Source organism: Sebastes fasciatus, chromosome 1, assembly GCF_043250625.1.
Source record: "Sebastes fasciatus isolate fSebFas1 chromosome 1, fSebFas1.pri, whole genome shotgun sequence".
Lineage (NCBI taxonomy): Eukaryota > Metazoa > Chordata > Actinopteri > Perciformes > Sebastidae > Sebastes > Sebastes fasciatus.
In genome coordinates this window covers 19,031,719-19,047,178 of record NC_133795.1, presented here as the reverse complement: position 1 = coordinate 19,047,178, position 15,460 = coordinate 19,031,719, and the positions used below count along the sequence as shown (strand labels likewise).

The following is a 15,460-nucleotide window of genomic DNA, read 5'->3' as shown; positions in this document are numbered from 1 at the left end:
TGCAGCTGACTGGACAGCGTGAGAGGATCAGGTTTTTGTTTTTATTTGGCATGCGTGTGTGTGTGTGTGTGTGCCAGGCAGGTGTGTGATTATGTAATGTTATATTCCTCCGAGCTGTGGCGAGCTTTGTTCTGTATCACTGGAGGTCCTGTGCATCCAGCAGAATCAGCATTATGTGAGGTGTAGTTCATTACCCAGAATCGCCCGAGCTTGACACGTTATTATCTTTCTCCTGTGCTTTGACTCCATTTCAATTACCCTCTTACCATGCATAGCCTTCAGACCCAGCACCCCAACACCCCCCACTCACTCGCCCACCGGCCACCCAACATGGCCATCTCCAGCCAATCAGAGAGAAAGAAGCAGCATGTGCAGCCAATGACTGAGACGGGATAAAGACTATCAATCATTGGGTGTTGCAGGGAGGGTTTTATCAGCCGTTCATCTGAGACTGGCTGCATGCAGCTTGTCAGCTGACATGTGAAGGCTTATAAGCCTTGTTTAACAATTCCCCACCTCTCTGGAGTGGGACGCAGCGAAACAATAGTGCTCTAAAATGTTGCACAACACATGATGATTATCTTAAGACGCTCATAATGGGTTAATCAACCATGTGAGCTCAATAAATTTGTAGTTTGCTTTAATTTGTAGCCAGTGTTATAAGATTTACGGTCTTTACACTCTGTCATTGCCACACTTTTATTTTTGGTTATTTACAGAAATATAAAGAACCTGAAAAGTCAGTCAGAGTGGAAGAAATCGATGGTGTGAAACTGGTCAAAAACCTGGCGGCGAGGATGGAGGAAGTGTTCCGGAAAAAAGCAGACGCCACCAGGGTACGTGCAATATTAAATATGTTTTTAAAAAAATATACTGCAGCATTTTTTTGAGTTTGCTGTCCTTTTCTGCAATTACTAACTGTACTTGTAGTTTGTGATTATAATGTGGCTATGTGAAAATTATTGCTTTTTTTAACATATCAAGGTTTAACCCATTTGTGCCCGCAACTGAAATTTTTAATTCCCTTTGGTGGATGTGTTTGCTGGGCTTGCCTAAGCAGAAATATGAAGACATTTTCAAAATTGGTCAAACCGTTTGGCTGAAAAGTAATTTGTACTTGGTGTTTTGCAATAGACTCCACTATATTTTAGGAGAAAAACAGAAGTCCCATGTGCCCAAAGACTAAATATAATATGAAAATGTCTGTATGTCAGAAACTACAAGGAGCACGATCAAGTATTTGGTATCTATGAACTCATGACAAGTTGAATATCAAAGATATATGCACACATATGTGAAGTTTAAAAAAAATTACATATGGAAAACATTCAATAAACATAATGTTTCCTCATTTTTTAAATATCCTGACTTTGACAATTAAGAAAAGTGTGATTTTTCATGTGTGATCTAAATATTTCAAAATTGTAGATATTTGATAGTATGCCCGTACCAAATATCAAGATTTTTGACCAATCAAAACAAATGTGTAATTTTTCCTAATCATACTAAACATGGTCTTTTAGACAACAATGGGGTAAATAGAAGATTATACGATAACGATACGATTATACGATAATACTTTATTGTCAGACAGGTCTGAAATTTGTTTTGCATCCCAGCAGCTCCATTTGCAACATCACATAAAGGACAAAGACAAGAAACAAGGATACATACATTTAAACATTACAATCACAGAAGACGATATTCAGGGCCCTTCAACGTATATATTGTTTGAGGTGTTACGGGAGGAGGGTGTAATGTTTCTCAAAGGGTGCAAAGAAAATATGAATAAATATGAGGAGGGTCTTGTTTTGTTTTTTTAAAGTCAAACACAGCCCCCTCCTCACCACAATAGGTATAATTTTCGCACAGTCCCTAAATTGAGCAGATTCGTCCCTTAGAAACACAAAGACTATTGTGCAACGTTCAAAGACCAAAATCTGTAAAAGGTCCTTCTGGTGTTGCATGTAATTTATTATCAAGTCTGAGCTGTTGTCACCTCTCACAGCAGCAGCAGCCTGTCTGTGACCTCATCACACAGAGGAGCTTGTAACCATTTCAATGCTGCACCTCGGAGGGACTGCTGGGAAATGATAAGGTTTATCTCGTCCTGCCTGATCTCCCACGTGTGCGACAATTCACGACAGTTCAGAGCCTGTAAATTACACCATGAATTTAATAAAGGAGATTTTAATTCCATGAGATGCATCAACATATCAAAATATATCAAATCAAAACTCACCTTTTTAGAACTGATTTTAATGTGTAATTAATATAGTGTGTTTTATATCTTTTTTATGATGTCCTTGTTTTATGATCTTTTTATCTGTGTAAAGTGTCTTTGAGTTTTTAGAAAAGCGCTATATAAGTAAAATGTACTATTATTATTATTATTATTATTATTATTATATTAGGATTGTTTCATTAATAATGTGATTTGTAAAAAAAAAAAATAGCCTATATCAGCAAAGGTGTGATAAAATCCCAAACTGATGACGTCATTACTTTGCTCCAAAGTGAAGTTTAAAAATGATGCATTGACCTCAATGAAGCTGTGGAGGTCGGCTGTCTGCAGGTACATTTCATAAGAAGGGAAATTATGCATATAGGCCTAGGGAGAGGTTTCTATATTATAAATAAAAAATATATATTTATTTATTTCATGATGTGTTTTTTTTTATTTGCCAACTGCTGACGCCATGAGATCTCTCACCATGAGGTCAATTGGATTTGCTCTCCACCGCCTGCAGTTGTGTTTATATCGCAGTTTATTTTGACACATGATGACGGATGTTAATTACCTGCTTGGCTCCAGAATGACTGTAACGTTTAGGTGGAAACACAGAGCCAAGCACATTTTACACAATCCAGTTATATTACAGGAGCTATACAGTATATAGCTGCTTTGGTCTATATGGCATGAAATCCTGCTCCAACCTGCCTCCATCAATCATTTCACAGCAGCACTCCTCAGTATAGTGCCCCACATTTTATGCATATTTTTGCCCTTTAAAAAAAAAATACTATAAGGATTTGGCAAGGAGGGATATAGACTAACAGATCTGGCAACATATCCTATATTGAAACAATATATGGACATGGATTTCATCCAATCCAAAGATTAATCTTAAAGTCTGGCAATGGTCCTCGATCATGTTCCTCTTCAGTGGAATGACATTTGTTGAGGTTTGAAAATAATAAGAGTGACAGAGCAATGTGCAAACAGCAAGTCTGAGAAACACAGAGAGCAGCAATCAGAATCAGAATCAGAATCAGAATCAGAATCAGAATGGTGTTTGTTGCCAGGTGTAAGAGGTATACATAAGTATTTGCTTTGGTTTTGTTGGTGCAAGTCAAACAGTATAATAACAAAATAATAGATAAAAACGTTAGAATAAAATAAGAATAAATATTTTTTTAATTCCACCAATATACAATATACAAAATAAGCTATAATCAAAAATAAACATGATATAAACAGATATTGCAAATATTGCCGGTGTGTAAACTGCAGAGAGTGTAGAAAACTTCTAGTAATGAATACTGGAAGGAAGCCTTTGGGGAAGTTTGTAGAAGTCTTAAATAATAGTGTATATTTCCTAATGTATGCATGTTTTATTTGGTCGTTTACATATATTTTTAAACATATTATATCAAGTCAAGTCAAATCAAGTTCAACTTTATTGTCATTTTCCACATAAAAAGTACACGGTTAAAACGAAATGTCGTTAACACAGTGAACAAAGTGCGATGGTGCAGCAGAATAAAAAGTGGATGACAGGATGATTAACAGAGTAAAGGCAGTATAAAAGCAATCAGTTCTTTAAAAGTGCTATATATATATATATATATATATATATATAAATGTGCTTTATATAAAAAAGTGCAATATATAAAAAAGTGCTATATATAAAAAAAGTGCTGTATATAAAAAAGTGCTATATATAAAAAAGTGCTATATATAAATAAAGTGCTATATATAAAAAAGTGTCAATATAAAAAAAGTGATATTTATCAAAAAAGTGCTTTATATAAAAAAGTGCTATATATATAAAAAAAAGTGCTATATATAAAAATGTTGTGTGTATATTAGCTATAATGGTTGTGTGATTTTCCGTCCTCTTATAGCGGCTGGTGGAGGCAGCAGAAGAAGCGCACCATCAGCATGAGGATAATCCCGACCTGCAGGTGAGGTTTATCCAGGACAAAAGAAAAGAAAAAAAAAGAAAAAAAAAATTATTATTAAAAAATGTGGTGTGTCATTGTGTCAGACCAGGATGAATCATATTTTAGCTGGTCTGCAGGAGGAGCGTCTGCAAGGTGAGAGAAGGGTAATAGGCCCTAAAAGTCTTTTTAATTGCGTCGGCTTCGTCCTTCACACTGATGTCCTGTCAGCGCTTTGATACATAATGCTTCTTTGATAAGCAATGGCGCACACAGTGAAGGCTGCAGCGCCACATGTCGTCATAACTCACACTGACTGGTTTATAAAGTCTGTGCTGCAGCGCCTCAAGTTCACTATACAGTATAACCAACACAATAACTGTAATACAGTAGTGGAGAGAGTCCAGATGTTGCATGCAGGATGGAATAAGGCTGCTGCAGGTTGTAATGCATGTTCAATGCATGTAAAACAGTTCAAACTGTATTTTTCATTAACAGTACAAAGCTGTAAATTTCAGCGACAGTATAATGATGTTAATTTTACAGTAACATAAAGGCAACCCTGCTGCCAGTTCTTTACTGTTATTTTACTGGGATTTTCTTAACAGTGCATGCATTACAACCTGCAGCAGCCTTATTCCACTTTGCATGCAACATCAGGACACTCTCCAGTACTGTATGCAGTTATTGGGTTGGTTATACTGTATAGTGAACTTGAGGCGCTGCAGCAGCACAGACTTTATAAACCAGTCAGTGTGAGTTATGACGTCATGTGGACTACTACTACTATTACTACAACTCCTACTGCTACTTTCCACCCAAATACCACTTTCTGTGTAACAACTTATAGATTGTAAAGGTTCATTCAGTGAAAATACTACTCTCTCTCTCTCTGTCTCTCTTTGTGTTTAGCAATGCAGTTCATCTGTCTGATATACATACAAAGCATTTCTTCTTTCCGCCTATTCAGGAAAATTCAAATTTACCACTTTTGACAGTATTACAGTTTAGCTTCCAGCTTTTCTAGCTTAATGTATTTCAGCTCTTATAGCTTCTTTAGCTAATGCAGTTCAGCTTCCAACTCTGCCAGTTGTGCATTTCATCTTCTAGGGTTTTCAGCTGTGCAGTGCAATGCATTTGAGCTTTAACATTTTTAGGCAAGTCATTTCACATTTCTGCATTTTCCAGCAATGCTTTGCAATTAATTTCATCTGTCAGCATTCCCACGCATTTTCAGCAGGAAATGCATTTTCTAGTTGACCATGGTTTATGAAGTCTGTGCTGCTGCTGCAGTTCACTATACAGTAACCAACCCAATAACTGTAATACAGTAGTGGAGAGGGTCCTGATGTTGCATGCAGGATGGAATAAGGCTGCTGCAGGTTGTAATGCATGGTAAACTATTTCCATTAAAGTCTCAGGAAGCAGTAAGTCTGTGTCGCTAAAGCAGAGAGAAAAATGGGAGATAGAAGAAGAAATTTTAATCATATTTCACAGGATGTGCTCAGACTCTGTTCAGGACATTATTTAGCGACTCTCAGTGCGCATTTTCCAGGATGCACTGAGCTTCCTCAGTGTCTGCAGAGGGAATGCAGTATTTCTGTCGTCTGTTAGTGCTCTCTCTCTCTCTCTCTCTCTCTCTCTCTCTCTCTCTCTTTCTCTCTCTCTCTCTTTCTCTCTCTCTCTCTCTCTGTCCGGTGGACAAAGATAAATGAAACTCTTTTGTTTCACTTTCATGGCTCTAGATTGGAAAACCCACTGGAGCAACAAAACACTGAAATAACGGCAGCACTTTACAGTTAATAGTAGCATTTACATCATAGGAATACATTTCAGTCGCCTTGTTCTCCTTGTTCCTTTTCTCTGCTGTTCACACAGCCACAACAACACAGATATACATTTACCTTTAAACACAACAAAATACCACTCTTATTTATAATAAAAGGGAAAAAAATGATTTGTTTTCACCATTATCCTTGAACATATTTCACTTACTATATAGCTAATATGACTTTCCCTCTAAAACAGATTGCAAAAACACACTTTACTGAGGGATTTATGCATGTATGAGACAATACATATTTGTATTGAATTATATTTTATTTCTGTAAGAAAAACAAGGTTTCCATTTTCTCCATATTTCATAAACAGTTTGCTTAAATCAAACAATATATATGTGAACATAACAAATATATAAAAAACAGTATTAATTAAATTCTTTATAGTATTTTTGCAGAAATATTTAAATAATATTTCTGTAAACTTGATTGAACATGATTTTATGATAGTTGCATTGGCTTTCTTTTTATGATTTGCCATATAAAATATTTATCTTTATTATATGTATATATATGTTTTTTATGAATTATATGAAAAAAAAATTACACTTTTGATAAGTTCAAGCTATTCGAATATTTTTATTCAAGCAAGCAGGCCTATCATCTTAAAGGCCATAAAAAATAATAAGGAAAATTCAATATCCACCTGCGATAATGACATGATGTCATGATATTACTCCTCGTGGCATCATTTAGCCGGCCTCGCCTCCCCTGACACTGCACATTTTTCACGCACCATTTCACTGAACCACAGTGAGATAAGCCGGCTGCTCTTATCTCAGATGCTTGGTGTCAGGACAGTCGGGTGTTTTGTATTGACCCGAGCACCGTCCGCGGTTCAAGGGTGTGCAGATCAGGTCTGATGGAGCAGCAGAAACCTGGCTCTTACTTCAGAATTTTTATTTACTGTAATGTTTCTTTGGCTCAGTGTTTTCTATCAGAGCTTTTGCTTTCAATTTACAACATTTATGTGGGTCTAGAAAACTAGAAACAAGGAACATTTAAGACATTTAGAAATGTGAAATGTGAAAATCTACATTTTAGATAAAGAAACAGAATTAAAACAGTTTGTATTAAATGGTCTTTGAATGCTTTTAAACTTTAAACTAATCTTTCTGCCAAAACCTTGTCACGCATTAAGTTAAAGGACAACATTTCAGATTTTGTGATTGCCCTTAAAACATTTGAAGCATTAGGAAAAAGGAAAAAATATGAGTATTTAAAATGTATTTATATGAGAAAATAAAACTGAATGGGAGAGAATTATGTTTTTAAAATGCTATAATCCACATGATTTCTTTTTTTAATTGGCTGCTGTTATCATGGTAATTTCTAAGAATCATAAAAACACTGTTACAAAATTATAATACGCTATATGATCCATATAGTAAAGTGTGGGCTACAGTGTATTTTGCTCATGTTTTTATTTATCGCATATTACTGTAACATCTTAAACAACACGTCCCCTTGAACAATGTAATAAAACATCAGGGAAGTGTGCAGCTTCTGAACAAATTAGTTTCAACTCTATGAAGCTGTTACTGCCGCAGTAAAGAGTCAGTTAAAGCTTATTGAGACCCACCGTCTCCAGATTTTGGGTGTGTGGGTACCCAGTAAGGCCCAGCAGCCCGTGATGGGAGGGCAGATCTCTGCAGCAGGGCCTTCAGCTAACTGCAGAGTCAGTGGGGCGTCTCGGAGAGCTGCAGTGTCCCGCGGCCTGCTCTACAGTAATAACCCTGGTGGTTAACGTGCCTCTCTACAGCACTATCAGTTCTGCTGAGGGTGCACGTTTCTCTCCCCTGCTGCTCCCCCTCTGCAGCAGCAAACCCACTACCCCCTCCACCCCCTCCACCACCACCACTACTCCTCCTCCGCCCTGCCGCAGCTCGTCAGAGAGCTGCTCAGGCGTGGTATGAGCTGTCAGGGGCTGCTTGATGGTGATGCCCGCGCGGCCTCCCCCGAGTGTGATGCTGTAGAGTCCATCACCCATCTCTCTCTCTCTCTCTCTCTCTCTCTCTTTCCCTATAAGGACCACAGGCCACAGAGAGGCCGCTCAGACAGGATGAGGTAGTCTTTCTTCTGCAGCAGCAGGCAGTGAAGGACGGGACAGACAAACTGTTGGCTTCCACTTTAGGAAGGCCAGACTTGAAGTCCTCTTTGCACGTCCAGGTCCTTCTTAGACCTCAGTGACTATAGTGATAATTACAACCGCTGTAGTTAATGCACATGTTGACACACTGGGAACATTTAAAAAACTGCATTAACTAAACAGAAATCTGAACACACTCAGGCGTGTTATTATGTGTAATTAAAAGACTGTTTATTAATTATTAGTGGCTGTAGCTTAAGTGGTAGAGCAGATTCATTTATCCACGCTTCCTCCGTTGGTGTATCCAAGCGTCCTTGAGCAAGACACTGAACCCCAACATTGCTCCCAAATAGTATGTGTGTGTGGCAGAAATAATTTATGTCATTTTGGACAAAATCCTCCTCCAAATAAATGTAAAAAAGAATTAAAAAAATGTAATGTAATATTTCTACATTGTGAAAAGCCAATTCAACCATTTACACCCTATTTTATTGTCTTATTCTTCTGGTTTTATTGCGACACTTGCTTTATTTTGCACTACTTTATTCTGTTCTTTTTACTTCTATGTGACCTTATAATGAGCTTATAATGCTAGAAGGACAGATGTAGACATATGCGCACATTATTGTGCATTTGTTAGATAATCTGTGGAGGAAAGGCATGAGAGAAATCTGTCTAACTCAACATTTTTTCATTTGTTCCTAAGTCTGCCTTACATGTAAACTCCTATGTGTAGATACTGAATCAGTTTTTGGTTGCTGTAATTGTTCTTCCTGTCCATACTGGCCATGAAAAGATGGAGGATAAGATGGTGCATAATTTACATTTCACATACTCCTTTATTTCTATTTTCTTACATTTCTTTATGCTTTAAGAGCAACTGTAATGTCCCAAATTATCAATAAAGTTATCCCTCCGCTGCAGCAACACTGTCAGGGGAAACATAAAGAGAGGATTTATGCTAAAAAAAGACTTTAACTTTGGAAGATGCTCAGACTTTGACTTTGTCTGAAGTTTAGAGTTTTGCACAGACTGAGGACTGCGGATTTTCTCCCCCATCACTTGCATTGAAATCCCATTCGGAAGGTATCTCTTGATGGCCAGTATTGACAGAAGGAATGATTACAGCATGATCAAACTGTTTTCAATATACACCTGGGCATGTGAGTATAGATTTGTAAAACTATTATAGTTTTATTACAGTTAAAATTTTCCATATTTACTCTTTTCCTCAGTACGAGTATTTCAACGCCGTGCTGATCAATGAAGTGGACGAAGAGGGCAACAACGTGGAGCTCGGAGGAGAGTTCCTCCTGGAGCCCAACGACCATTTCAATAACCTGTCGGTCAACCTGAGCCTCAGCGTGGTGCAGGTGCCCACCAACATGTACAACAAAGGTGAGAGCTCAGCCTGCGGCTCTGCACACAGGCAGGATTACAGGAGTGTTATTTACCTGCTGTGAGCTGATGCACAGGGAGGAGAGGAGGAGGAGGGAGGAAAGTAAGTGGTGAAAGTGAGAAATGGTAGCTGAAGCTGTATCAGTGTCAACGGGCTGGGAGAAGTGGAGTTGGGGGATCGATAACAGTCCAGACATAAAGGGGAGAGCAACTGCAGACCTCTCAAAGAGACTGAAAAGAGCGCAGAGAGGGGGTGATGGGAAAGATGTTTGTCATACGCTAGCTGTTCAGCCGCTTCTTGTTTTTTAACGGAGCGTGTCACCTCTCCCTGTGTATCGCCGGGGCTGCTTTTGTTTGGCTATAATGAACTCCCCATAACTCTCTGCTCACTGCACAAAGGGAGGCTCGTCCAGCAGGAGGAGGGGAGGGGATGATTTAGTCACAGGCATTGTGTCTCCTTCAGGGGGGTCAATAAGGGACAAAGGTCAACCGCGCACTCGGTAATAGTGACCAGGATGATTACTGTTATTATCCCCATTTAATTTACTTGTTTCTCTCCCTCTCTTCTGTGTCTCTGCCCAATAATCCTCCTCCTCCTCAGATCCCGACATAGTGAACGGGGTCTACTGGTCCGAGGCTCTCAATAAAGTGTTTGTAGATAATTTTGAAAGAGATCCAACACTGATCTGGCAGTACTTTGGGAGCGCCAAAGGTTTCTTCAGGCAGTACCCCGGTGAGTCCGTGTGTGTGTGTGTGTGTGTGTGTGTGTGTGTGTGTGTGTGCGTGCGTGTGTGTGTGTGTGTGTGAAAGAAAGGCTTGTCTCAAGGGAGCCATCAGCCGTCATTGCGAGAGAGAAAAAAAAAACAGATCAGAACAAATGATTTAGAATTACTAAAAGGGTAATTTGGCTAATGTTGTAATTTTACAGACCATCAGAGAGGATGCACATATACAGACGGTAATTAATCAGAATTTGCCGGTGTGGGTCTACAGTCGGGGCTGCTGGATCCAACCGAACCTATCAGACCGTTACAATGAAATGAAACAGGCGGTGGGCTCACTGCAGTGCTGGAGTTATGCTACAGAGATACAGATGATGATATTATCTAATATGGACGCTGTATGTTTAATGTGTCAGGAGCAATTCATAAAAAAATAAGAGTTTTCTTTCACCAGTGGTTTACGAGAGCCTTTTACTAATGTATTTATCATTTAAATGTTATTTGCAAATCACACTTTATTGAACTCTTCCTGGCTTCTGGTTTTGGTCAGAAATATCAAAACATGAATAAAGATAGATTGAGGCCTCAGTGTGTAGTTTATACCGTAGGCCGTGGTGGAAAGTAACTATTTACTCAAGTACTACTTAAGTACCATTTTGAGGTACTCATACTTTACGTGAGGACTTCCGTTTTATGCTGCTTCACGCTTTTACTCTGCTGAATTTTAAAAGGGAAATATTGCATTTTTTATTTTTTACAGTAACCTTTCAGATTAAGATTTTACACACAGAACATTTTCATAAAATATGATTTATTTTGATAGATTAAATCAGTCAACAGCATGTAAAGCAGTTACAATTAGCTCCAACTTGATCAACTACAGCATTAAATTAAAGTGCCGCCTACAACCACTCAAATCTTAAGTATTTCTTTAAATCTTAAATGTTCATGACTAAATAAGCAGCAGTCAAAACATTGTCAGTTATTATTTATTAAGGATTTAACTCTCCAAACTGCTTCATCAGGACTGTGTGGGTGTGGTTTGATCAACAGTGTTCCAATACCCATACCACCACACTATTTAATATGCCAGAAAAATATTTAGTATGTCCAAATACTTAGTCTGTCAAAGGCAGTATGCCAAAAATACCAGGATGTCCTACATGCAGTCGTATTTTGCAGTATATGTAGATATATGAGCAAGAGGGTCAAAGTTCAAGGCGCAATGTTATGATGAAGTAGTATGTCCCAATTGTATGCATACTCTATGTACAATACGTACTTTGTAAGCGCAGCTGCAGTATGTACTAAAAGTAAAAAGTTAATGTGATTTGTCACCAGTGATTCCAGTTTTTCTAAATCCTGATTGATGCTCAGAAGTGTCTGTTTTCATCTGAGATGAAACCAGTGAAAAGATGAGAGATAAAACTAAAAATACAAAAATTCTTCAGGTGAAATAAACAAAACTTTGGCAGAAATGATCATCTCCATATCCAGGACTTCATTTCTCATAGTAAAAAAGGCGATTGAGAAAATAGGTTTTCAGGGCCTTTAATACATCTAATTGCATATTAATGAGCCAGTAATATGATAATACAACACTGACGGAGGCTATTCTGCATGAGTTCTTTTACTATTGATACATTTTGATTCTTTTGAAGTTTCTCTGAAGAAATATTTTTAATGCAGGGTGTTTACTTGTAACGGAGTATTTTTACAGCGTGGTATTGTTGCTTTTACTTAAGTGAAGGATCTGATTACTTCTTCCTCCACTGACTACGTGTCGGGTTCAATACATACATTAATTAAAAATATTAGTAACCAGTTTGCAAAACCAAAGCCTTTAAGCAACATGTGTTAGCTTGCTGGTGTTTATCCACTGCAAAATGTTGTTATTTTCTCTGCTCTTAATTGACTTGCTGATCTATTTCACAGGAGTAAAGTGGCATCCAGATGAACATGGCGTCATTAACTTTGACTGTAGAAACAGGAAGTGGTAAGCCTTTACTGTACATACCGGACAAAGTGTACTTGCTCCTGCACCTCATTGTCTGTAAATAAATAAATAATATACTAAATAAAATATTTATTTTCTTATTCAGCAACAAGGCCTCAAAATATGTATTTTATTTATTTTATAATTTCTCCATATTCCAGGTACATTCAGGCAGCAACATCTCCTAAGGATGTTATTATCTTAGTGGATGTTAGCGGAAGCATGAAAGGACTGAGGCTGACCATCGCCAGGCAGACGGTCTCCTCCATATTAGACACACTTGGAGACGACGACTTCTTCAACATCATTGCAGTAAGTTTCACCTTATCTCAGTTTGTATGTTTGTGCATCTCTCTATTTCTCAGAAGCCTAATCCCAGTTTATTGCTGTCTATTATCTTAACAAAATAGTTTTCACCAAAGACATTTCTATTAAGTATTTCAGACAGCTGGAGTTCAGTCTTCCATGAAATATTAATCTATATAAATGTTATTTCCGCAGTATAATCAGGAGATCCACTATGTGGAGCCTTGTTTGAATGGCACGCTGGTCCGAGCCGACAGAACCAATAAAGATGTGAGTCACGATCAAACTGATATGTAAAGAATATACGTGGATCCTATCAGGTTAAAAACTTTCTTTTCCACTTTGGTTGTTTTCTGTTAGCATTTCCGTGAACATCTGGACAAGCTGTTTGCCAAAGGGATCGGGCTGCTGGGTGACGCTCTGGCCGAAGCGTTCACCATCCTGAGCGACGTGAGTTCCAGTACAGTAAACCTCTCTGTGTCTGTGGCTGTCAATTTAATAGGGATGCTGAGCAAACACAAATCACTGAAATAGCACATCCCAAAGTAGATCAACTAAATTCTTTTTTACTGTTTACTGATTATGTGACAATGCTGTTGAGTTGTCACAAAATTATTCATTTATTTATTGATTAATTTGACATAAAAATAATGAATTTGTGCCCAGCTATCACAAATACACTTTGCTTTAATTTAACTGAAGGACTCCACTTGACCATGAACATGAGGAGAACTTTCATTTTACAAGCCACATTTGTTTTCAGTGACAGGAAGTGTTGGAGTACAACCCTCTGCATGTTCTCTGCTAATCATAAAAAAGTAGCACACTCCAGTCAAATGTATTTGAGCGTTCGGGAGGCGTGTCGCCTGTCGAAACGCTCCAGCGCTATCCCTGTTCCGCCCTCCAAACACAGACACATCTATTCCGAATCGTGATTAATGGCTCTAATTAATGTCGATGATTAATAACGTGGCTGATTGGAACACAAAGCAGATAAGGCCAGGAGCCACGCCGCTCTCCTTTTATCTCCCTGCTTTCAGGCGAGCTGTGGCGGCGCCGCTGAAGCTGAGGGACTGCAGCTTTTACCTCTGCGTTTGTCAGATTAATTAAAGCCCTGCAATGAATATGGTAATCAGGTAGCCAGTAGCAGGCTACGGAAATGCATTGTTAAACCACTGCCCAGTGAATGAAGTCAGAATATACAGCTTATCTTGGACCAAATCAAAAAGAAACTTGCTTCACTTGAAGAGCATTGCACCATTTTCACGAGAGCAGTGTTGAGATACAGAAAACGCTCCTCTCACAGGCGGAAGATATGAAAGAATCACAGAACAGCGAACATATTAAATATTTTAACATATTTTAACATCAAAAGACATGTAAGACATCCCCCTTGTGGGATGATTTTAGAACGAGAGCATTGATTTACCTCTCCAACAACTAGGGCTTGAGATTGATTAGATTTTATCAGCATCAATTACTTAATTATCTCTGTTATTGATTATGTCTTTTATCATTAACATTTAGATTTACTCGTTCTTATTTACATGCAATACGGATCAAATGGCTTAATACGGCTTAGCTAAAAGACTGATGCTCAGCAGGAAAGAGTGCAGCGAGTCTTCAATCAACCTGGTCTCACGGGAAGGCGTATAAACAGCATGACATTACACGGACATTACACGCATTTTAAGTATTTGCATGTCATTTTTATGCCACGCAACAAAACTACAGTACGCAGTTAAGTTTAGGCGACAAAACCACTTTGTTAGGTTTAGGAAAAACATCATGGTTGGCCTTAAAATAAGTACGGAAACTAAGTAACATGATTACGGACAACACGCCACAAACGTCACTAAAAAACAAACGTTACTAACATAACTTACAAAACAAAACACCGGTCTCGAACACCGGTGTCATGGTTAAAAGTCCTGTGTTTGTTGGACCCATCCACCTCCCCTCCCGCCCACCATGAGCGGTCTTTCTCACTTTTTATTCTACTTCACTAGATCTAAGCGTAGCATATTTACGTGGATGCGTTTACATTGCAGTCAGCACAGACTACATGGCGTACAAATGACACGCCTAAAGCAAGAAAGGCATTTTTATTGCACGCTAAATGCCTTGCGCATTATCGTGGCATTTATACGCCTTTTCTGCTTCAATAATTACTTTTGACTTCCTATGGCTGAAAATATTCCTCTGGCTCAGGGAATGGAAAGTCACACAACAACATAATATATTAAACTAACCGTAACAAAAATTGAGGATGTTAAATCAGCAATGAAAGCCTGCATCTTGGCGTAGGGTTTGTGCTATGGAGGTGTTGAAACAGATGTAGGGTGCTGGACACTAGCTGAAGGAAGAGAGAAAAGGTTAAGCACTTAAAGCCCCAGAGTCCAGGTGAACCAGATGAGCTGTCGACTCTCCAGTGTCAGCCAGAGCCCACAGACCGCGGGAGGGACGTCACACACTAGACCAACTTCTTCACAGTCGCCATTTGGACATGTGAAAGTAAATAATTAAATAAATGATGGCTGAATTCCATTTAGTTGCTTCAGTTTCAGGGTCCTGGTATTGTGCATGGTGGCTCGCTGTGTCACCACTTACTGGGACACTTAATGGAACAGAGCCATCGTTATAATGTCATGAATAACACCTGTGCTTTTTGTGACAAGACAAAATGTTTTCAGTGAAAAAAGTCAATAATGAGCAAAACAATTCACATTCAAATATTTTGGATAATCATCTAACTTAAAGGGGAACAACGCCCATTTTCAAAATCCATACATGTTATTCCTATAGTCTAAAACGGTCCAAAAAATATTAGTAAACTTGAACAACTCTCTCCCAAATCCAAAACTAGAGGCTAAAACACAAACTTGTGATGTCATAGGGTATGAAACTACAATAGAATAAAGCTCATTTGCATATAAAAAAGAAAACA

General features: G+C 38.3%; 1 protein-coding gene across 1 annotated transcript in view; it reads left to right on the top strand.

Annotated features, from left to right (window-relative positions):
- The window catches only part of LOC141767983 (voltage-dependent calcium channel subunit alpha-2/delta-3-like), a 42,788-nt gene that overhangs the window by 5,897 nt on the left and 21,431 nt on the right, over positions 1–15,460 (top strand). The window contains exons 4-11 of the mRNA XM_074635823.1: positions 720–836; positions 4,129–4,188; positions 9,327–9,489; positions 10,091–10,222; positions 12,147–12,207; positions 12,369–12,519; positions 12,709–12,783; positions 12,874–12,963. Coding sequence (XP_074491924.1) covers positions 720–836; positions 4,129–4,188; positions 9,327–9,489; positions 10,091–10,222; positions 12,147–12,207; positions 12,369–12,519; positions 12,709–12,783; positions 12,874–12,963 — 849 coding nt within the window. The remainder of the gene's footprint in view (positions 1–719; positions 837–4,128; positions 4,189–9,326; positions 9,490–10,090; positions 10,223–12,146; positions 12,208–12,368; positions 12,520–12,708; positions 12,784–12,873; positions 12,964–15,460) is intronic.